The 25,428-nt window shown below is 41.3% G+C and overlaps 1 protein-coding gene across 4 annotated transcripts in view; it reads left to right on the forward strand.

The window, feature by feature from the left end:
* The first annotated feature begins 4,338 nt into the window (after nt 1–4,338).
* Nucleotides 4,339–25,428, forward strand: part of LOC144941846 (protein transport protein Sec23A) — a 32,247-nt gene continuing 11,157 nt past the window's right edge. For 3 of the 4 annotated variants that reach the window (XM_078868336.1, XM_078868338.1, XM_078868339.1), the window contains exons 1-14: nt 4,339–4,632; nt 6,031–6,287; nt 7,520–7,577; nt 9,136–9,222; nt 10,685–10,840; nt 11,717–11,797; nt 12,832–12,917; nt 14,011–14,155; nt 19,382–19,540; nt 20,539–20,654; nt 21,685–21,808; nt 23,054–23,134; nt 23,897–23,986; nt 24,337–24,443. In XM_078868336.1, the coding sequence (XP_078724462.1) occupies nt 6,067–6,287; nt 7,520–7,577; nt 9,136–9,222; nt 10,685–10,840; nt 11,717–11,797; nt 12,832–12,917; nt 14,011–14,155; nt 19,382–19,540; nt 20,539–20,654; nt 21,685–21,808; nt 23,054–23,134; nt 23,897–23,986; nt 24,337–24,443 (1,511 nt within the window). In that variant the 5' untranslated portion in view covers nt 4,339–4,632; nt 6,031–6,066. The remainder of the gene's footprint in view (nt 4,633–6,030; nt 6,288–7,519; nt 7,578–9,135; nt 9,223–10,684; nt 10,841–11,716; nt 11,798–12,831; nt 12,918–14,010; nt 14,156–19,381; nt 19,541–20,538; nt 20,655–21,684; nt 21,809–23,053; nt 23,135–23,896; nt 23,987–24,336; nt 24,444–25,428) is intronic. The other variant, XM_078868337.1, reaches the window with a different exon arrangement.

The following is a 25,428-nucleotide window of genomic DNA, read 5'->3' on the forward strand; positions in this document are numbered from 1 at the left end:
AGACGAGGCTCAAAAGAAAGCTGTCTCTGGTGTGGACCAGCTTCAAGGACAATGCATATATTATAAGAGTGTTTTTGTTTGCATTCTGACCACAAGCATTGTGGTTAATGCAGACATGATTCCTTGTAAAAGGTTTCAGTTTGGTGTTTTAACATCTTAACATCTGTTTTGTTGCCAGATAAAATGGGAAAACCTAATCTTATACTTCAACAGAATTGGTTCAATACAAGCAACTTCTGGATCGGTTTCGACATTCAGTGCCTGATCGTCAGCAGGCAGTTTTTTTTTATTTCACCAGGCAAAGCTCACTGAGCTATAAAGCTTTCTTCAGAAGCAACCTCGCCACAAAGGCTAGCTCAACGAAGTGGCTTATATTGTGGAAATGCATAGCAGCCAAATACTCTAAACGCGTGATGTTGATTATAAATGTGGAGTGGAAAAAACGGAGGACCCGGGGAAAAATCCACGCGACCGCGGGGAGAGAGACGCAAACTCCAAATATACAGCAGCAGCAGGCGTCAGGGTCACCCACGACCCCCTGTGACCTCCTGTGTACCAGGAGGCCGTGTATAACATCTCCTAGCCACCGTGGCGCGCCCAGGTTAGGATGCGACTGCAGCTATTCACTTTTAAATCTCGATTGAAAATTAATTTCTTTAGAATAGCTTTTTTTGTTTAGTTTATTGTCCTTTCCCCACACCTCTGATTAGCACGGTTGGCTACGTACAGAGCGAAATAATTTCAACATACACAAGAAGTTCAACGTACACGATACATAAGCAAGGACTCTTCTCTGAGACAAGGGTCCTCCTGTGATGCAAAACTACATCACGCGACATTGTTACTCGAGCTTCATTGTGCCCTCCGAGCAGGGGAATTGTCTATTTATTGTTACTTATATTCTTATTGTTACTTATAATTTTTTGTTACTTATATTCTACACCTAGCCCATAATTGGGAACATGCCGCAATCAAGGATTATAAATAATTTATACATAAAAAAGCGTGACATACTTAATCTTTCCTTACCAATGGTTGCTTTAGACATTAATGTAAAACTACATTTAGTAAATGAATTACAGCCCATGTGTGCCTTTTTAAAGCAGTGCGATTAACACATGTGTAACTTTATATATACGTTTTATATATCAAATTAAAATAAAATTAAGTTTTATATACTCTTTGGTTCTTTCGGTAAAGTCACGTAGGTATAAAATAAATTAAATCACGTTTCGGGCGCAACACAAGCGTCCGTCATCAAGTGGGAAAGCATGATCTGCTGCTGAGGCAGACTGTTTTAAAAGGTTTGAAATGTGTGTAGCCCAAGGGTCATAAAGAAGTGGCCGGGGCTAGTGATGTTAATGTGAGAAATTAGCATGTAACTGTAAGATAGGAGGAGAGCGGCCTCCTCGACGAGGGAGTGCAACCCAACGGGTGCAATCCAAAGGGCACGTAAGTATGAGAATGCAATCCATAGGCATGAGAGTGCAATGCTATTTCCGACTCTCTGAGAGTCTCGTAGGAGAGAGGCATAGCGAGAGAGACGGAGAGTCGGAAATAGCAAAAATAGCAGCTGACATCGGCAGGTAGGATGGAAACATCAGTCAGTTAAGACTTCATCTGGTTAATAACGTCCTTCCAATGATTGCTCAGTTTGTACCCATCCTCTTGGTTGAAGTTGTGTCTGTGTTTATATATCGGGATGGCTTCATGAACAAACCTACGTGACTTTACTGAAAGAACCAAAGAGTATGGATTCCTGCAGTCACGAAGGCTTCAAATAACAAAAAAAACGAGTGCTCTGAACTCGCAAATTTGAAAAATAGGGATAACATAGTCATCCTCTCGGCCGACAAGGGCAATGCCACTGTCATCATGGATAAAACCACATACAACAAAATCCAGGACCTGCTAAATGATGGCAGCTACTCCAAAATCAATAAAGATCCTACTAACAGCCTAACTACAAAAACCAACAAGATCATTACCAGTTCGACTTCTCTAATCGAACCAGTCAAACGGCTCTCCCTAAAACCTTCGGCTGCTAGACCGCCCAGATTCTATGGTCTTCCCAAGAACCACAAAGAAGGTACCCCACTGCGGCCCATCGTGTCCACGATCAACTCACCTACCTACAAACTAGCCCCTTTTCTGTCGGATACTTTGCTTCCCTTTACTGGCAAGACCACTTCAGCAGTACTTAATTCAACTCACTTTATCTCTCTAATCAAGGACATTTCACTGTCCCCTGATGATGTCCTCGTCAGCTTTGATGTGGTTTCTCTATTCATCAAGGTTCCAGTGCATGCCTGACACCATAGCAATAATTGAAGACTTAGTCCAACATGGACTGAACTCTGATGTCCCTGCACTGGTTAGGCACTGCCTTACCAACACTTACCTTACCTGGAATTGTACTTTCTACAACCAAAATGAGGGTACCTCCATGGGTTCCCCCTTGTCACCAGTGATAGCCAATGTTTTCATGGGAAAATTTGAAACAGACGCCATCCAGACATCCACCTTGCGTCCTTCCCTGTGGTAGAGATATGTAGATGACACTTTCGTCATTTGGCCACATGGCCTGCCAGCATTGAACCAATTTCTCGACCACATTAACTCCATACACCCATCCATCAAATTCACCATGGAAGTGGAGAAGGATGGCAAGCTACCATTCTTGGATATTCTGTTTGAGAGGAGGCCCAATGGCTCTTTGGGACATTCTGTCTACAGGAAGGCCACCCACACAGATTCCTATCTGAAACCTGATTCCCACCACCATCCTGCACAGAAGAATTCCCTCATCAAAACACTACACCATAGGGCCCACTGCATTTCTGACCAACACCACCTGGCCAGTGAATTAGAACATGTACACCGGGCCCTAAAGATGAATGGATATTCGGCACAGATTATCCACAAAGCTGTGTCTCCAACCATAGAGAGACAACCCCCTGAGACTCCGATCAAAATCATCACGTTGCCATACATAGCAGGCGTTACCAAAAGTATTTCCAAAATCTTTAACAAACACAAGATCCAGGTCCGATTCAGTACAGTACACAACATCCGTGATCTGATCCCATCCGTAAAGGATGTTATTCCTGACTTGCAGTACCCTAGAGTCTACAAACTGAGTTGCATTTGTGGTGATTGTTACATTGGGGAAACTAAACGACATATATAAGACCATATTCGCGAGCACAAGGCAGATTTGAAACACGGCAGGACGAATTCTTCCGCCGTGACTGATCACTGCTACAACGCGGTGAACTCTCATGATATTGTTTTCTCCAATACCAAGGTGCTCCGCAAGCCGTCTGGATACCACCAGAGATTTATCCATGAAGCCATCCAGATATACAAACATAGACATAACTTCAACCGAGAAGATGGATTCAAATTGAGCAATCATTGGAAGGATGTTATTAACCAAGTTAAACCTTAGCTGCCTTATAGTTTATATTCATATCCGCATCTCCAGTCTTTTACTCCCAGCCCTGCTCACTCCCATCACTTGGAAATTTGCCATGCAGTGTTTCGAGCTTGCAGAGTTCACTCCCCCCCCCCCAACGGTTCACAGCTTTAGTTTGAACTCTCGGATCCTCCAGGCCACGCCCCGCCCCCACACTCACCCTGGCTCCTCCCCCCTCAGCTCTATAACCCTCGTCACAGGCTCACAGCCGTCTCTTTGGCAAACTTCAGCGATGGTTTTGTCGCTGTGGTTGTCGCCACCTGAGGACGGACGCTTGTGTTACGCCCGAAACGTCGTGATTTTTATTTTTTACCTACGTGACTTTACCGAAAGAACCAAAGAGTATGGATCCTTGCAGTCACAGAAACTTCAAATCTATAATTACTTCAAATCAAGTTTTAAAGATCAAATGAATGGTATTTTTCTAAGTAAATCTATACTGCCAATTAGCAGCAAGTACATTCGCGTGGAATGGGCACCAATTATTAAATTAAAACCAAAACGCACATAAACTAAATCGGGCAAAATACTTTTTAGGATAGCTAATCCGACGTAGCTCACGTGCATATTTTTTTAAAAGTCACAATTGCGCGAATAGATCATTAAATTTATGGCTCCTTTATAATCTCCTGACGTGGCAGAGCCCTTTGGAATGCGAGCGCTGTCACCGTGTTCGCAGACGCCGCGATACGCGAGATCGCATTCCCTAATGCACACGCGCACCATCTCTCACCCCATTGGGTAAAACATTTCAGCGGGACAAGACCCACAAACGCGTTCTATTGGTCAATGCACGTAGCACGTGACAAGCCGCTACCAATCACGTGGAGCAAGCGGGGCGTCGTATACTTATGCGCTGTAGGGAATTCGAATCGGGTTCAAGCGGCCGTGGCTGGTAACGCGTCTTCATTTCTCTCTCAAGCGATGGAAATGTTCAGTTTCGTACCAAAAGAGAATTTGTTCGTCGTTATTTAAACACCGAGAGTCGGTACATTTTTACTACATCCCCTCCGCTGTGTTCTGTAGTCCTGAGGCCCGTCCGCTTTAGCTGCTCTTCTACTTTCGTGGTGGATTTTTAACGGCGTCTAAGTTGGGAGCGGAGAAAATCCGCGCAACCCCCCAGAGGAATCACCGAGGTAACGTTCTTCACAGAGGTAACGATCTACACTGGGGTAACGATCTACACAGGGGTAACGATCTACACTGGGGTAACGATCTACACAGGGGTAACGTTCTTCACAGAGGTAACGATCTACACTGGGGTAACGATCTACACAGGGGTAACGATCTACACTGGGGTAACGATCTACACAGGTAACGATCTACACTGTGGTAACGATGTACACAAGGGTAACGATCTACACTGGGGTAACGATCTACACTGGGGTAACGATCTACACTGGGGTAACGATCTACACTGGGGTAACGATCTACACTGGGGTAACGATGTACACAGGGGTAGCGATCTACACAGGGGTAACGATCTACACAGGGGTAACGATCTACACAGGGGTAACGATCTACACAGGGGTAACGATCTACACAGGGGTAACGATCTACACTGGGGTAACGATGTACACAGGGGTAACGATGTACACAGGGGTAACGATCTACACTGAGGTAACGATCTACACAGAGGTAACGATCTACACTGGGGTAACGATGTACACAGGGGTAACGATCTACACGGGTAAAGATCTACACTGGGGTAGCGAACTACACAGAGGTAACGATCTACACTGGGGTAACGATCTACACGGGGTAACGATCTACATAGAGGTAACGATCTACATTGGGGTAACTGCTGATTTTGGCCTCGTCACACTTCCCCGATGCATTGTGTTTGTATGACCTTAATTTTCGCGCGGTCAGTGCTGGTTGGTTAAGAAGGTGGCCCAGGGCCATTTCAGGTACATTTTACTCGCCACTGATGTTATTCGTGGCCGATAATTAATCGAACTTAGCCCGCCAGTTTCATAGCGTAGTACAGTACACAAACCACTTCACGACCGCTCCACTGTGATAGAAATCTGTACGATTAAGAAATCGAAAGACGTAAATCACGTGCCCTATGTCCAGTGCTGGGTTGCATACAACACCTACGTTGCGCCTTGTTTCCCCAAACAAGTCGGTTTTACATCGTATGCAGCGACGAGTATGGCCTTAAGTTAGATGCATGTTTTATAAGAGATGTACGGTACAGATCTTTTATAAATCCACTGCTGGACGAGGGCTCCCCCACACCTTACGGGTAGCGGGCTTATTTGGCCATACTTCAAGCTGTTCAGTTTTGGGTTGGCAAAAGCTTGAATGGATTCTGGAGGTACCTCTTCTATATCTGCTTCTGTAGGTCGCTCTCTAACACCCGCTGTCTAATATCGAGATATCTGAATGGATATTTTTCATTATGTGACGCCGATTGCACAATTGGGATAAATGTGTGTGAAGATTACAAGAACAACATGATCGAAAAAAATACGACAACTTATCAAAAATATGCCCTGTCAAGATTATCGTGTGATTGTTCGCCTATGTTTGTTTCTTTTTTTTAGTGCTCGCAGGCTGGTATCGTGTTACAACACATTGTCATGACGACATTTGGAGAGTACATCCAGCAGAACGAGGAGCGGGATGGCGTGCGGTTCAGCTGGAACGTGTGGCCTTCAAGCCGGCTGGAAGCCACGCGCATGGTGGTGCCGCTTGCTTGCCTGTTCACGCCTCTGCGTGAGCGACCCGACCTGCCGCCCTTGCAGTATGAGCCCGTGCTGTGCAGCCGTGCCACCTGCCGTGCCGTCCTCAACCCGCTCTGGTGGGGCCCACCACCATTACCTGTGTGTGGCACGTAGCACGCGATCCACACCTACCAACCTCACCGCATTGCGCTAAAGAGGGTTCTTCAAATAGCGGCCTATGGGCCAGATGTAACCCACGAAGGCTGTTGGGAGTGGTCTAACAAGCTATAGCCTACTCTTAGGTTTTTTCGGTAAAGTCACGTAGTTACGTAGTGACTTTACCGAAAAAACCTAAGAGTATGAATCCTTGCAGTCACGAAAGCTTCAAATCTAGAAGCTATAGCCTATTGAGAAATATGGTTAACCAAAGCTTAAAGAGGTATCATGAGTGAGATGAAAGAGAGAAAAACTATAGCTGGAGAATATACAGCTGTATACAAGAGATAAAGGTGGTCAGTTAAAGCTAGATGAATGAGAGATGAGAAAGCTGTTGGATCGAGATGAAGATGAGTGAGATGAAAGGAGGATTATCAAGAGAGAGATCTGCAGACCAGTGGTATTCATTAGTGGTCACATTTACAAATACGATTCAGGAGGTCACGCTATGTCATCATAACCGGCACATCCAGTTTCCTTTCCCGCACCTCCGATTAGCACAGTTGGTTACGTACGGTGCGAAAGAAGTTCAACATACATACTGTTACTATGTAGCCAATGGAAAATATAGTTGAAGTACTCTGTGCAAAAGCATGTATTGATCAGGTGTTTAACTAATGCACAGTACATGGATCAGGCAAGAGTACATTTTAGATTTGAAGCTTTCGTGACTGCAAGGAATCATATTCTTAGGTTTTTTCGGTAAAGTGACATAGGTAAAACATCAAAATTAATGAAAATAAAATAAAACAAAAATCACGACGTTTCGGAGGCAACACAAGTCTCCGTCATCAGGTGGGACCGTCACAGCCGAATTAGCTGCATCAAGTGAGGCAATCTTGAATCATTGCCTCACTTGATGCAGCTAATTCGGCTGTGACGGTCCCACCTGATGACGGAGACTTGTGTTGCCTCCTAAACGTCGTGATTTTTGTTTTATTTTATTTTCATTAATTTTGATGTTTTACCTATGTGACTTTACCGAAAAAACTTAAGAATAAGAGTACATTTGTTATAGGCTGTAATTTTTTTGAGACGCAAGGATCCCTTGAATTTATTTCATTGACTTTGTTCAAAATATTATTTGAACATTATTTGTCAGTGTGTTGAAGCTGGTGTTGTATAAAACGTCGTTTTTTGTTTGTTATTTCAGCCAAGTTGACTACAGAGCCAAACTTTGGGCATGTAATTTTTGTTACCAGAGAAACCCGGTGAGTTTTTGTTATTGTTGTAAATTATTATCTTAACATACACGATTTGTTTTTATAAAATGTTTCAATCTAACGTAAATGTTCGTACAACTTGTCAATCTTAATAGATGTATAAGCGATGATGGCTTTTATTATGAGATTAATATGAGATTCTGTCAAGTTAGTTAAAGGAATTGAGTTGCATTGCTACCTAGCACAGGGATAGATAATGGCTGATGATGATACTAGTTACCTGTGAGGTTTTAATGTAGGTTATCTTCAAAATGCCTTCTTCCATGCGAACACATCCATGTCAATGTTAGCATATCTTCTGGAAACAGTGGTTGGAGGTCCTCGGCTAAAATGTTTTTCACTTGCTTCATCACATTTGCCTTAATGTTTTAATTGTCTTCAAAATACTGTTGTAACTGTAGCTTTTACGAATTAATACAACATGTAAATTGGCATTGCTGTTTCTTATTTGACAACCCACAAGACAAACCTGGAGCTAATTACAATTCTGATTGTAGTTTATTCATGAATTCCAATAACAAAGTATGATTTTCATCTAACAATTCTATAGTGATTGTAATTGACCCGACCAAACTCGTACTGACAGGGTTTGCTTGTTTGACTACATGCACACAATTTGTTAATGCATTATAATTATCTAATGTCAAATTTGGCAAAGCAGATTTAGATTTATATTGCCCCCTTCATTTGTAATAAATTATTTTACAAAGCTTTTGAAATTACTTCTTACATTTGTTGCGCCATAACAAGTCGCTTTACCTGCCACCACGGTCACGGGGTAAAAACCCCCCTCGGGTGGCCCGTGACCGGAGGTTGACACCCCAGACCCTCAAGGGTTGGGGCTGGGGGGGATAGAGACCGCCCACCGATTTTAAGACCCTTTAGGATTTAAGGCCCTTTAAGACCTTCCAGAAGGTTCTGGAGGGGGGGGTCATTAGGGGAGGGTTAAGCCCCGACCTGGGGATAAAAAGCCGGCCCTCTGAACGGGTCCGGCAGTGTTCACCAACTCAAGCCTGAAGACCTCCAAGACCTGAAGAATGGACCAGCACCCCGGGACCCTCACCCGAGGCTCTTGTCAGAGCCAGGTTGTAGCAGACCAGTGGTGGGACCTGTACCCTGGCAGGGTCGGGTCGGTCTAGCCTCCCTTAGCGGCCGTGGCAAGGGACCTGGGTGTAGAGTATCCTGGAGTGTGTAGGGCACACTAGAAGGGAGGCTGTACCTCCCTTAGGTTATCGGGTTGAAGGGTTCGTGTTACAGTCGCTGTTCGTAGAGTTGTTGAAATAAACGCGTTGCCTCCAGAAGTCGTCTCCGTGTAGTTAGTTAGACACTCAACACATCAATTACAGTTATTAGTTGTCCTCGCTGCCTTCTATTCTTAGTGTATTGTCAAATCTATGATTAAAATTAATATTTTTATATTATATAGAAATCCAGAAATATGATGATATCTACATTTACAATGCATTTGAATGTCAGTGTTTGCTTTTAAGTTTAAGTCAAATGTGAATGCTCATAAATCAAGTTTGATTGACATTTTATGTTTCAGTTTCCACCGACTTACGCTGGAATTTCTGAAATGAACATGCCGGCTGAACTCGTCCCCCAGTTCTCTACCATTGATTATGTTGTCCAGGTGAGGTTCCCGAGCACACAGTAATTTGAATAGCAATCTGTTTTATCTAAATAAATGGAAAGATGCATCCCTGCAATTTCTTGCTCAAGCCGCTTCTGGTGGAAAGGCTTCCACGAGAGGGAGTTCTAGAAACCGCCGCTCTCGAGGGTATTTTAGCCTGTGCTTCAATGGTGGCCGGATGTCACCTCTGCTTGGCACGGTTGGCTACATACCGTGCAACACAAGTTCAACATACAGATGTCTTGGAATAGGTGGGAGTACCCAAACTTTATCCCACCACATGCAACTTGCAATCTACGAACTGGTGTACCCATTTATACCCCTGCATGGAGAGCGGAGGGGGGATTTAAGAGACTTGTGTCATTTCAATTGCTGTGCCAGGAGAACCATCCGCAGACCTTTGGATTGCAAGTCCAGTGTGTTAACCATTACACCCACGGTAGCATCCCTTATTTATTTTGATGTTGTAAAATGAATACATTTGAGGATAGAAATATTGTGGGACAAGGAATAAAAATCACCATTACAACTCAGAACTCTGATTAAATCCAAATTTAATGGATCTTTAAAAAAATACCTGTCATGTTAACACAGGCACTTGTGTTTACCTAAAACAAAGCACCTGCAGAAAAATATATCAAACTAGAATTTTGCCGGCCTATGGCCACCTTATTCTAATTCTTGCAGCGCTACGTGCCTAGCCCGTCACCCCCACCTCTTCTTCCTCCCCGCCCCCCAATATGTGCAGATACTACTGACTTGTATGTAGGGTGTGTAGGCATATATTACTACACACCCTACAGATACTACTGGCTCTTGTATATAGGGTGTCTCGGCATATATGCCTACAAAATACATTTATTTTTATAGGGGGGGGGGGTGAGTGAGTAAACATTTAGGGGCATCGATAATTTTTGCAAACCTGTTGGATCAGCTTTTTACCCCCAGAACTGGGGGTGTCCAGTTTCTCTAACTTTTTGATTCAGGCCTTCTGAAAGCCTCTTATAAGTTAATTGACGGACAAATTGAATGCCAGGCTTTATAATCGATCTTAAAAGGACCGAAAACAAAACTATATCTGAAGAGGCAGATTAGAGGACAATTTATTTAATCTGTGTAAATATGTGGGACTTACCTAAGCATGTTATTTGTCATTATTTGTAATTGATTAAATTGTATGAAAATGTCATGCATTACATTTTAGCAATTTAATGAAAAAGACCGAATATAAAATAGACTATAAATGCAAAACTTCAGAAATTAGGCAAAAATAATAGTTATTTGCATTGAATTGTTCCCCCAATTTATAAGAATGTATCAAATTTCTGGTGGGAAGTAAAGGGGTGAATTAGAGTCAGCAAACATGTTTTTACGTCTGAAAAATCACATAATTTACAACATAGCCATCTTAATGTATATAAGTTCGCTCTCTGTTAACCTTTCCATTGTGCTGTTCTCACAGCGAGGGATACAGATGCCACTCATCTTCTTGTATGTGGTGGACACGTGTCTGGAAGAGGATGACCTTCAGGCCCTCAAGGAGTCACTGCAAATGTCACTCAGTCTGCTGCCACCCACTGCACTTATTGGGCTCATCACTTTTGGCCGCATGGTGCAGGTCAGGAGACTAATTAACACTGTACTTTCTGAAGGTGAAAATGGCCAAATAGCGCCATAAACATTCAACATCAGACCATAAAACATATAAACGGCGCGATGCCCAATCCACAAATACGAAGGAGACGTCACAGCGATACACTCCGCTGCTCCTAACGTGTTTATCTCGCTTGACCACCTGAATGCCAAATTGTAGTTGTTGCTCTGAATCTACATCAGCCATGTGAAATAGGATTAATTGTATGTCCACTGCTTGATGAAGGCCTTCACTCACATTCACCATCTCATGTTCCTGCGATCCCACAGTCAATCTCAATTTGAACATGATCTAATCTCATCGCTCCATCTCACTATCCTTTTTGGCTGCCATTTTGTCATCAATACTTTCTAGCCAATCAGTCATCTGTTCTAGCCATGATGTGTCCTTCTCCAGTCCACTTTTCCTCATAGTCAATATGATGTCTAAGTTTTGTTCGTTCACTGACCCATGTATTTGTTTCTCCTGTCCATAATTCCAAAACCGCATCTCTCAATTGAAGTGATTTGCTAAAACGCGATAAGTGCTTATTATTATTCTTGGTTCTTTCGGTAAAGTCGCGTAGAAGGGAAATAATAAAATAACAATAACATAATAAGATATTGTGTTTTTTTATCATATAATAAGATATTATTGTGGTTTATTTTTATTCTTTTATTATGAATCCGTGCAGTCACGAAAGCTTTAAATCGAAAAGTGCTTATTGTTGAAATAATTTTGCTTTAATTTCTCGCTGTATATTTACACGGCATGTACAGTGGTTGTGTTCTTCAACAGACTGGTCATATCTATAAAAACAAAGTACCGGTGATGATGTGAGTTCTGGATCCATTCTGACAGGTTCACGAGCTGGGCTGTGAGGGCATTGCTAAGAGTTACGTGTTCCGTGGCACCAAGGACCTCACAGCCAAACAGCTGCAGGTGAGTGTGACCTTTGGATCAAGAATGGTGAAATAAGACATGCCCGATTATACGCCCTAACAGATTTGGCTTCCACACATGTTGTGTAAAATGATTACGAGACGTTCGTGGTAGCACAGCATCTGATAACGAGTTCAGAAACCCCAACATGATATGATGAAATTGTGGTAATGTTTTGTTTGCATCATCATATTATGAACTAGCTTTACTACCCAGCTTCGCCCGAGACTTGGATTTTTGTCTTTGATTAATACACGACCTACGCGGAGGGTGGGGGGGGATGCGTGACGTCAGCAGGCACTGCGTAACGCTGTTGCATGCGGGTGACATCACAGATGTGACGTCACCACTCACTTGCCGTGCAAAATATATCCATTATTGCGCCCCCCCCCCAAAATACAAAAGTCTATTTTTAGACTTTTTGTGTACAGTCTGGAAGCTACCCACATGCCGAATTTCAAGTTTGTTGCATGTTGCGAAGAATGCTAAACATTTTGAACAGACACACTCACAAATTTCCCTTTTATATATATATGACTAATACACCATTTTTATTGCTTTACTGTGACCAGTCAGAATTGGCAAGGAAAATAGTCTGTTTTGGGGAACACCAGTGCTATGGTGTCTCAATGGATATGTGGCTTTTATTGAAGTGTGTGAAAAGGCACTTTCTTTAGTCAGTGCCAGCTCAGCACTATATGTAGATGACTAGGTGGCATCACTAGCATCCTAAAATTTCATCCTTGCTGAGTGAATAGCCTAGTGTTTGGCTTGTCCAACTGATAATACCAAAGAATGCATTGGGTCAGCAGTTTTATTTTTTGTAGCTTTTGTATTATTTCCAGTTTGAAAACACGCTTGGTTGCCTGTTTTTGATGGTTGTAGATAATGATGAAATCTCCATGGAAATACACCTCTGTTCCAATTCACACGTACATTTTTGTTGTAATGAATGATACACTGATACGCAATATTGGCCATTTTTTAAACATCTATTCACAGTTGATTACTATTTTCTATCTTTTTTTATTAAGGAAATGTTGGGGTTGACTAAGCCACCAGCATCTGGTCAGCAACAACGTCCTGGTCCACAAGGCCAGCAGCTCCCACCATTTAACAGGTAACAAAAGGAGTACCTTTAAAAATTATAATTTGATATTGAAAACCAAAATATTAACGTGCCTTAACATATGCCATCGGTACTAATTAGTTGAACATACAAAGAAAATGTAACAATCTGAAAAATAAATCTGCACATATGGATAGATGCATGTGTAGTGACATAAGAAGGGAGGGGCTGCTGGGGGCTCTGGGACCCTGGGCGGGCCAGGCGCTTAAGCCTTTTGACGCCAGGCGTGGGTTCCCAGGCGGGTCAGATGCTTAAGCCTCTTGGCGTCAGGCGTTGGGTTCCCGGGTGGGCCAGGCGCTTAAGCCTTGGCGCCGCCAAAGGGGGGGGCTGTGTGTGCTCTGTGGGAGATCTGGGGGCGCACATGGCCCCACCCCTCGTTGGGGACTAGTTATAAAAGGGGAGCTCCCTGGACGATCAGGGCCAGTTGTAGCTCAAGACCCAATACCCAAGACCAGCCATCCGAGGACCCTGGGATGCTGTGAGAGCGAGTGGTGGGACTCTGGAACTCCTGGCTCTACGACCTTGTGAGGGCGAGTTCCAGAGCGTAGCCAGAGTAGTGTATCTAGGCTGTGTACCTAGGCTGTGTACCTGGGAGTTGTTACAGAGTATCAGGACTGTTGGACTGTTGGTTGGATTGTAATAAAGAAGTTACCTCTACAAGTGTCTCCGGAACCCGTTACACATGTTAGGCATTACACCGAGACAAAAATAAGGACAAGTTGATGAGAGATCATATGCCAGCTGTTAAGAAAAGTAAGTAGGCTTCTGAATGACAGACCCCGAGAAGGATTGATAGCCAGTGTACAAAAATGGTGATGGATTTCGTGGCCAAAATAGGTAACACCCAAAAAACTTTCACCAGATGTAACAACGAGATCAATTCATGTCCGGGAGAGAGATTGAATGTCGCATTGCAAATTCATGAAGGCTGGTGACGATGTGTGGAAGACATTCATCACCGCTGGATTTAACAAAGGTGATAATTATAATGGTTGATGACCGATGAAACCCTGCTATGGCCCAAGTGCTTTCCAGGAATGTGCTAACCACTCTGCTTGTTTGGTTTCATGGCCCACACCCCCAGGTTTCTCCAGCCCGTGCAAAAAGTCGACATGAACTTAACGGATCTCTTAGGAGAGCTGCAGCGTGACCCGTGGCCTGTGCCGCAGGGCAAGCGGCCCCTGCGCTCCACAGGGGTGGCCCTCTCTATCGCTGTAGGACTCGTTGAGGTGACAACTTACAAAGCTGCACACCGTCATCCCATGTTGAGCTCCTTATTGCTACTCATTGAATGCCTGGAATCAATTTAACAGCGCATGGTAAATACATGCCCAAATCGTCAGTTGACTACAATAAATAAACTACAGAAATCTAGACCTACCACTGAAAGCAAAATAATTTCTAATTATGGAATGTCCTCTCACATTACTGACCATTTTGTTTTTGCTTCCTGCGTGTATTTTCAATACGCCAGACGTGGACACATTCTAAAGAGATTACCTGCATTTTTGTTCATAACACGCATTCCATGTATTCAAGCTGGTTAGAGTTTCGCTTGGTTAACAGCATGGTGTGGCTGTGTGAAATGTTAATACATATTAAATCACTTGATTTCAATATCTTATATCTCGTAAAGTGAATTTCATGATTGACCTGTAACTAAAATAACTGGTATCCTGTCTGTAGCTCACCTACAGATGTGCGCGTTTTCCTTGCTCATTAAATCATAAACATTATTTCATTTTTCAGATCCCAACTATGCACAGTTGTAATTAATTTACCCAACAATGTAGGTCTCAAAGAAAACAAGCTGCTTTTATATCCATAATTTATGCACACGTTATTAAGTGTTTATTGCTCTGCTTATTAGCTTCACTATATTAATTGCACTGTTTTAATTACACCACCATTACCTAACTTCTGTTCAGGCTTCAGCATCACTTCCATAGAGTTACTGTGCATGCAATTCACATTTCTTTGCTTGGTTTGGCTTGAGATGCTTTGTTCTGTTGAGTGCCCTGCTGTGTCTTTGTTGTTTTGAGCTGCTTGTGTTTTTGTATCACATCCCTGTTCAGATGTGCATCCCAAATTTTGGAAAGTCGGTAAGTACTGTAGCAGTGTCCACCGCCTCGTCTGCCCTTTTAGCGCCGATTGTTGAATGATTTTTACATCCTGAATAATTCACAAAACCTCTCCTGCAAACCATGTAACTTTAATTGTTTTACAATCAGTGCAAAATGAAATGCTACGATTTAGCTTAATTGCAGCCTTAGCATTATGTAGTTTTAAAGCCAAACCACTCCGAAAACATACGATCACATTTCTTAATAAGCAATGTATTAAATGGTCTAAAATACCCATGTGATCAATCTAATAGGATATAGCAAACAATACAATAGTGACTAATGAACAGTGATTTATCTTCACACTTTTAGTTTTTATGTTTTTTGCCATCCATAGCAAAGACTGGAATCGCATAATAATACCTTTTTTCTTTGAAAGTTACCCTGTCATTTACCTAAATTGTTGAATGAAGTTGAAAGTTCTCCAGTAAAAAATATGTGGTTGTATTTTGCAATGCATTTCATAAGCCACATTTATATTTTTGTCAAGTTCATGAATGATCAAAGGCCACATTTTGGCATTAAAAAAATAATGCTGTTAAATTACATTTTGGACAAAAGCAGTCATTGTCATTTTACTGCAACGAGATTCGTAAATCAAATCCGCTTACATGTTTCGTCTTGAACAGCAATGCTTGTAATTTCTGCTAATTTCGGGGTAAAAAATCGTGATGCCTAATGCAATATTTTCAATGAGTGTTATGAATACATAAAGAACATAAAAAATTCTGTAGAGTATGTAACTGTAAGTATACGAATATGGAGGGACCATTGTTGGAATGTTTATGCATGGTAATGGTCTTATATTCATGCTATTTTATTCATATTACGAACAGCTGTGCAAACTTTTTCTGCACAAGTACTGTATATGCATTCCAACCAAATTGCAAATTTATTGAAAGTTTTTTACATGCATCAGAGTTTTCCATATAATAGACACTTAATAAAGAACCAAAACATTAGATTTCTTAGTGGTATATGAAGGCTGAACATGTTTCACTTTTGAATATATAAATTGATAAAGCTACATTTTTAAAGCAAATGTTTATTAATAGGATTATTTTTTTACATTTAAAAGTGTTAAAACAAATATATATTAAAGGAGTTTTAAAGAGGACCATTGTAAATATGATTTGGTCTTTTTCTTGAAAACATAATTCCCACAGGTAAATATTTATTTGGTCGGAAATTATTATTAGATGCGCAGTATAATCCGGGACCGTAATACCCCAATATACATCTCTCCCTTTTACATCGTTTTGAAAATACGTCGTCACATTATTAACACTGATACTACTACCTGATATGCCTCTCCCCACACTTACGTCGTTGACAGCATCATCCTGTCCTCTCTCGTATCCCTCGCTTCGGCCTTTGCCTCCACCTACCCTGTAAATCGCTTTGATTTGCGTCATTATGATATTCGTCGTCGCATCTTTCAGGGTATTTTTCGTCGGTAAACACATGCTTATAAAAGCAAAATATTAAAATTCTGTACTTTTTTTATATATTTCTCTTTGGCATTTTTAGCAAATATTGGCATGCTAACATGTGTGTATAACTTCAATGCAATTTGCATGGATCGTAAATAAATTTTACTTAATTCGAGACAATTATTGTATTTAAAAACATCTATTTTAATAAATCACTTGATTAATCTTTGTATGTGTAAAATGTAATTTATTTCTAAGAGCCTTGCTTAGTCTCAAGATTCCTTTTTAGGAGGGCCAACATTTGGATATTTGACCCATTATGTGTTTTGTGGGTCGAAAGAAACCAGAATACATTGCATTGACAGCCAGCTATTGTAGTACTGAGCATAAACAGGATCAGCATCATAGTGATCATCATGAGCAGCAGTGTGGTCGTCATCAGCGATATCAATTTAACACCTAGGCTATCGCGACCAATATCCATAATGAAGGTTTTTTGGGTTAGATTGCGTAAATATATAAATGTGTCATTAAAACCCGCCACCACCCGACACAGCCAACTAGTAGGGGTTGTCACGTAAACAGAACAAGCCAATTCGTCACTAGTACAGCACACCGGTGTGTTGGAGAGCCAAGCCATAACATTTACAAACTGAGTACGACGTTTCGCCAGTAATTACAACTAGCTTCATCAAGCGACAGCCAGATTTGTGGAGAAGTCTTCCTTTTTCGTTCCTTATATAGAGGCGTAGATGTGTTGACCACCCTTCTCCGCTCTTGCACAATTTTAGGGGGGGATTACTGAGGCAACTTACATTATGCATGTGTGTTATGCGAGCCCTTTGAACTTGTCCTTCCTGTTTATAATGTTTATTAAAATAGCCCTACCAACGGTAATCCCTATTGAAGTACGCTAACCCTAACCCTTTTTTAGGCATGCATTTAAATAATGTATTATGTGATGATTCGCTTCCACGCAGCACTAAGACGGTAGCTATCCGAACGGTTAGCCCAAGTGTGTCAGCAGCATGGGTGGGGTAGCTAAGGAAGCAACGACAACGCAGTGGATCTACAATCAAAGGGCTGCCAGGCAATCATTGTACCTAGTTCCATACACCCACACTGCTGACGGTGGAGGTTGACAAGAAAACACAAATCAAGTCATGACCCAAAGTGGTTGATGACATCTTTCCAATGATTGCTGGGTTTGTAACCATCCTCTCGGTTGAAATTGTGTCTGTATATATGGATGGCTTTATGAATGAATCTTTGTTGATAGCCAGAATTTCCTCATCAAAACTCTACATAGAGCCTGATGTATTTCCGACCATCATCACCTAGCCAGTGAACTAGAGCATGTACACCAAGCTCTCAAGATGAATGGATATTCAGACTACACAATCCGTAAAGCTATCACCCCAACCGTTGGGAAAGAACCATCTGAAGACGCAATCAAAACCATCACCGTGCCATACATAGCAGGGGTCACCAAAAAGTATTCCAAAATCATGAACAAACACAAGATCCAGGTTTGATGCAATACAGTACGTAAAATTCGTGATCTGATCCCATCTGTGAAGGATGTGATCCCTGACATGCAATACCCCGGCATCTACAAACTAAGCTATGTCTGCGGCAGCAGTTACATTGGGGAAACTATTCGACATGTCTTGGACCGTGTTCGGGAGCATAAGGAAGATTTGAAACACGGTAGGACCAATACTTCTGCCGTGGCCAATCATTATTTTAATGCAGCTGGCTCACACGAAATTTATTTCTCTAAGACGATGGTACTTTGCAAGCCTACTGTCTATCAACAAAGATTCATTCATAAAGCCATCCATATATACAGACACAATTTCAACCGAGAGGATGGTTACAAACCCAGCAATCATTGGAAAGATGTCATCAACCACTTTGGGTCATGACTTGATTTGTGTTTTCTTGTCAACCTCCACCGTCAGCAGTGTGGGTGTATGGAGCGAGGTGCAATGATTGCCTGGCGGCCCATGCTGCTGACACACTTGGTCTACACCCATCTCTAAACCTTTATAAACAGTTTGCCTTTAGAGGCTAACCCCCCTTTTCCTGATGACGACCGCTTGTGTTGCGATCAAAACGTCTTGGTTTATTGTTTTTATTTTATTCAGGTTAAGAACCAGGCTACAGTCTACATTATAGACTGCCAGTACGCTCACTCAGTTTACTAACCATTGCTACAGTCTACATCATAAACTGCCAATAAGCTCACCAGCTTAAAAACCAGGCTACAGTCTACATTCTCGACTGCCAGTACACTCACCCAGGTTAAGAACCAGGCTACAGTCTACATTAGTGGTTTTTAGTTTTTTATTATTTCTATTTTATTTTTATTATTTTTATTCACTTTATTTTTATTTTTCTATCTACGTGACATAACCGAAAGAACCAAAGAATAAGATGAAGCATGTCTCGTGGGTTGTTTTAGATGAAGTAATGTCACTTAGTATTGAGTTATGAGCAGCTAATAACAGTACCATCACACATACAAGGGTGGAATTCTATCTTGTTATTAATTTTCCTCTATTTTTCACAAGTCTGATTAATCAGTCCTGAATAACCAAAAAATAATTGTTGTTGAAAAAATACTTAAGAAAACAACCTTAAACATTAAAATTACAGAGAATTGTGGTAATGTGACTTTAAATCGTTTTTTGCAGATTTCTAAACACTACAGTTGTGGATCATCATTCAAAGTTCCTTACTTTCTTACCGATTATCTAACAGTCCGTTACTGGTGGTTAACTCATATATTCCTTGTCTTTCGCACCTGTCTACCCTACTTTTTTTACCCGACTGCTCCCCCCCCAACCATACCCCCCATCCCCTGCTCCCGTTTGTTTCTCAATGTTTCCTCTAGGGTACGTTTCCCAACACGGGTGCCCGCATCATGCTGTTCACGGGAGGGCCGCCCACGCAGGGCCCTGGTATGGTGGTGGGCGAGGAGCTCAAAGTCCCCATTCGCTCATGGCACGACATAGAGAAAGACAATGCCAAGTTTGTCAAGAAAGCCACCAAGGTACCCTAAGCCTCCCTACCAATACCATCTTAACCCACACCATACACATGCTTTCATCTGCCTGTTGGGAAATACTTAAGACTAATATCATTCTATGGGTGGAGGCGACAATGTACAACTCTTTATCAATCCATTGCTGGATGAAGGTCCATCTCACGCCACGTCAGTCCTGGGGATTATTTTACCATTTTTCATCACCCTGGTCATTGTGGATTGGTGAAGAGAGACGTACTCAGAACTGGTTTAGATATCACTCGCCAATGATATTAGCGGTGGTTGAGAATTGAACTGAAATCGCTGGGTTCATAGCGCAAGTGCACAAACCCACTGCGTAACGGCTCCCTCCTCCCAGACTATGTCATAAAAACTATACTGGACATTTTTATTAATGTTTAATTTTCAACAAATTTTGGGGAATTCATTATTTTACATGTTGGGAGACAGGCCTCCATTGTATAAATGTTGAATATCCACTACTGACCCAGGGCCACCAATGGAGATGAGCACTGCCTATAACATATGAGCAATGGTGACACTGACCAATTTACAATTGCCCATAGTTCTTAATTTATGGTTCATATTCTCAGGTTTTTTCGGTAAAGTCACGTAGGTAAAAACATTAAAATTAATGAAAGTAAAATAAAACAAAACAAAAATAAAATTCAAAAAAACAAAAATAGAATTTTATTTTTGTTTTGTTTTATTTTACTTTCATTAATTTTAATGTTTTTACCTACGTGACTTTACCGAAAAAACCTGAGAATATGAATCATTGCAGTCACGAAAGCTTCAAATCTAGAATTAATTTATGGTATCACTGGCTGTGCACTGCATACGATTCTGTTAGCCTTGGTCTTGTTGGAATTCACAAATCAAGAAAAGGACCCAAAGGGAAATGGTGCCGTATTTTTCATTTATGCATTAGTTCACATATATTGTTGAAAGATGTAATCATATTTTAAGTAATGTATATATATTTTTTTACTATGTTTTATCAGCACTACGAAGCACTCGCAAGTCGCACAGCTGCCAATGGGCACATAGTGGACATCTACGCGTGTGCTTTGGACCAAACTGGCCTGCTGGAGATGAAATGTTGTGCCAATCTCACTGGGTATGCTAACATTTCCTCCCTAGTCCTTGATTTTCAGCAAACTGCAAATGTAATTTTACATAATATAGGTTTTTTGGGTTAAATCGCATAAATATGTGCCGTTAAACCCGCCACCACCCGACACAGCCAACTAGTAAGGTTTGTCACGTAAGCAGAACGTGCCAATTCGTTACAAATACAGCACACTGGTGTGTTGGAGAGCAAATTCAAAACATTTACAATCTGAGCATGATGTTTCGCCAGTAATTACCACTAGCTTCATCAGGCGACAGCCAGATTTGTGGATAAATCCTCCTGTTTCGTTCCTTAGATTGTAAATGTTGTGCATTTGCTCTCCAACACACCGATGTGCTGCACTAGTAACAAATTGCCATATTGTGTTTACCTGGCAAACCTTACTATTTGGCTGTGGCGGGTTTAACGACACATTTATATTTACACGATCTAATCCAAAAAACTTCTGAAAGCCTACGTGTAAATATTACAACCATTATTTACACGTACATGATGCACATGTTGATACATAATTGAATTATTAGAATGTACTTGGCGACAAATTTGTATTTATATTTAAGGTTTAAATCGATTAACACTTTGTTTTGTGTTTTAAATATGCTGTTATCACGCGGTGGCGAGATGTTAACTACCTGGCCTGGTATACAGGAGAACGTAGGTTCGATCCTGACCCTTGACGCATGTATATTTGGAATTTGTATGGCTCTCTCCCCCTAGTTGCGTGGATTTTTCTCCGCGCCCTTCGGTTTTTCCCTCCACATTTAGAAACATGCGTTAGAGTATTTGGCTGATATAAATGTCCATGTGATAAGGCACTTAGTTGAGCTATCACTTTTTGCCAGGTCATTTATGAAAAAGAGCTCTGTTGGCCTTACCTGGTAAAACAAAAATATTTTAGCGAGATTTAGAAGCTTGGTATGTCTGCTCTTAAGCATTTAGTGAAAAGTTTACTGGAGAGTTTTGTTTAAAAAATCGACAGTGATCATATGTAGATGTGCATGCCATGTGTGCGCAGTGGTTACATTGTGATGGGAGACTCCTTCAACACGTCACTGTTCAAGCAGACATTCCAGCGAGTCTTTGGCAAGGACAACCAGGATCAGTTCAAGATGGCATTTGCAAGCACAATCGAAGCAAAGGTTTGTTTAGACATTCACCATGTTTTGTGGGGCTATGCGGGGTGTCACAGTGACGAGATGTTAACTACCTCGCCTGGTATGCAGGAGGCTGTGCATTCGATCCAGACCCAGACGACTGTATATTTTGGAGTTTGCATTTTTATGTCCCTGTAGTCGCGTGGATTTTTCTCCAGGTCCACCAGTTTTTTGCTCCACATTTAGAAACAGTATTTAGATGATATAATTTCCACATGATGAGCTACTTTGCTTGGGCTATCATTTTTGGCCAGGTCACTTCTGAAAAAGAGCTATATTGCTCAGTGGGCCTTATCTGATAAAATAAAACATTGTTTGGTTTATATTCACCACCACCTCAGATTTCCCTGGTGCAATTTGCTACAAATCTCATACTTTACAGTATTTTAAAAACAATTATCCTGATGACGATTGCTTGTGTTGCGATCGAAACGTAGTTTTTTGTAAAAAGAAAATTGTGCTACGTGACTTTACCGAAAGACCCAAAGAACATTTTAAAAAGTTTTTGACTTGGTGATTCGTTCGTTTCTCAATTCGCTTGGTCTGGTGAGGGTTGCGGCGGCAGCATGACTTGGTATTCCATGATTTGTGTAGTCATAAGGTAATAATGTGTGTATCAGTGTGTAACTTGTGTGTTTTGAACCAAATTCTCTGGATATCGAGGGAGATAAAAAAAAAATGCTTAATTTGATCTGTTATTTGTGGGTTAAGCTTGTTCATATGTTGAAATGCAGGCAGTCATGATTAGGACTGGAAGGAATTGTGGAGTGCATTGACACATGAAAATTTCCCATCTTGTCTGAAATTTCATACAGAATGAAATTTAAAATCTGTCTGTTTTATTAAGGTGAAACGTGAGGGGTTTTTTTGGAATTAGACATGAATAAGAAATGGAAAATGACAATCTTATTAATCAAATCACGTTGTGGTAATTTTTGGAAACAACACAATTTAAATACCGGCTTTAGATATCCAAATTGGGAACGGTCAACCAGAGTCAGTTTTCACGAGTTATTTTTTTCTCTCAAAATACTCCAAATCTGCTTGAAAAATGATACACATTACATGTCATTGAGTTTAAACTTCTCGTAATAGCCCAAATGATTATGGCATTCAGGTGGAGCAGCTTCATGATATTTTACATGAAAACGATAGCACTGTAGAGTTTTTCTTTCTCTCTGATCACTTTTGGGAATTGCTACCCAATTGCTGTGTTGTTTAACTGTACAGACATCACGGGAGCTGAAGATTTCAGGAGCAATCGGACCATGCATTTCTCTCAATGCCAAGGGTCCCAGTGTGTCTGAAAACGTATGTGTTTTGCTCTTAATTGTCATATCATCAGCCATTGTAATTTCCTAAGTAATAAATGCCTTGTGATAAAACATTTAAGTTACCCTATATTGTGTTTTAGCTATCGGCAAAAATTAATTAATTTAAATAGCATCATATCTTGTGACAGACCCAGATTTAAAAACATGTATTTGCTTGTTTGGGAAAGATGTCTAAGTCCCATTTTGGCCACTTGCGTGTCCAGTGATATTCCTATTTGTTTCTTTATGTTTATTACTTGAACAAAATAGCTCAGCACTGATGGTGACTGTATTTTAATAGTTTATATGAAACACTTTTTGAAAATTTGCAGTTATGACAATATAAATGTTTTCTTAAAACAAAAAATACTTAAATATATATGGTATGAGCAAATAGAAACATCGTGGCTAATGCAGACATGATTAGCCGAGGTATACCTAGCTCTGCGATCTTACATTTACTTGCAAATTCCATCTCTAGCCCTGCCCACTTACCCTTGGTTTGTACCCATCTCAAACATTTCACCTTCGGCTGCAGTAGCTCTCTCGCTATATTTCTTCCTGCCTCAGCAGTCCGCCTGCTGTATTTTTTTCACCTGAAGACGGTTGCTTGTGTTGCGATCAAAACGTCGCGATTTTTTTTATTTTATTCTTTTTGCTATCTACGTGACTTTTACCGAAAGACCCAAAGAGTATAGAAACATAACAGTCCAAAATGTAGATGTATCGTTGTGGTCAATTAATTGTGATTTTTTTTCAGGAAATTGGGGTTGGCGGCACTAGCCAGTGGAAGGTGTGTGGCCTGGACCCTAATACCACCTTGGCACTTTATTTTGAGGTTGTCAATCAGGTGAGTAAATACGCATTTTTCTTTTACACCAGCTCCAGTGAAATCCTTTATTTTATCATCAGCCATGTTCTATCCACTGCTTCCCAAGCATTGGCATTCCACACGGTCCCATGGTGCCACAAACCATCTCGCTCGTGCACACGAGTTGAACCCAATCCGTCATCTTGGTAATGGTCACTTTTTACAGTGAGAAAAGCAGTAAAAAAAGTATGTGTGCTAGTTTCCATTACCACCATTCGTAAAGCTTTTTAACTACGTCTCATACATTAAACATAACATAATAATGCTTTTTACGTGTTTTTATTTATATTGGTATTGCAGTGCATGTGTGTGTGTGTTTCTTTCCACAGCACAACGCCCCGATTCCACAGGGTGGCCGGGGGGCTGTGCAATTTGTGACTCAGTACCAGCATTCAGGTGGCCAGCGACGCATCCGCGTCACCACCATCGCCCGGAAGTAAGTTCCGTGCATCATTCCACACGTGATATTTTATACTGCACCCTCCAGTTGCTCAGGAAACCCCTTTTCCAGTATGCCCCCACTCCATTATTTATACCCTACCACGCACAGAGCCTTGTTGTCACCCTTGGCACCTTATTCTTGGGGTTTTTTTGGAAAAGTCAAGTAGGTAAAAAATTCAAATTAATTAAAGTCAAATAAAAATAAAATACAAATCACGACGTTTCGGAGGCAACACAAGCTACCGTCTTCAGGTGGAACTGTCACAGCACGATAGCTGTATCAAGTAAGAGAAATTCCAAGAAAACAGTCCTTGTATATATACTGGTTGAGGGTGGGAGGAGCCAAGGTAGGCCCTGAATATTATTTTTGTGAGGTTCGGTGCGGCTGAAGCACGCTGTTAGGAATGAGCCTTTGTTGTGTAAACTATGTGCGGCTGATGTAAAGGTGCGTGTAAATGGGACTGAGCCTTTTGTTATGTAGAGGTGGTGCGGCTGAAACCGCTGCCAGGAATGAGTCTTTGTTGTGTAGAATGGTTGAACTGGGAGGTTCTAAGAGTTGTAAAGGTGCGGCTGCTGTGAATGGGACTAAGCCTTTGTTATGTAGATGAAACAGCACTTTGTTACGTTGCTGGGATTAATTCTAGATTTGCTAAATATGTGTGGTAAAACTTAAAGTAGGAAAACCAGTGTGTGAAAAATGAAAGAAGAAACTATACGGTAACCGGTAGAATAGCGCCTGTCAAATAAGATGGTCCAAATATGTGTAGTTAAATCTTTTTTTTTGCATGGTTAATAACATCTTTCCAATGATTACTAAGTTTATACCCATCATCACGGTTGAAATTATGTCTGTGTTTGTATATTTGGATGGCTTCATGTACAAACCTTTGATGGTAGCCAGGAGGTTTGCAGAGCACCTTTGTCTCGGAAAAGACAATTTCATGAGAGCCCACAGCGTTGTAGCAATGATCGGCAAAGGC

This window comes from Lampetra fluviatilis, chromosome 25 (genome assembly GCF_964198595.1).
Source record: "Lampetra fluviatilis chromosome 25, kcLamFluv1.1, whole genome shotgun sequence".
NCBI classification, from domain to species: Eukaryota; Metazoa; Chordata; class Hyperoartia; order Petromyzontiformes; family Petromyzontidae; genus Lampetra; species Lampetra fluviatilis.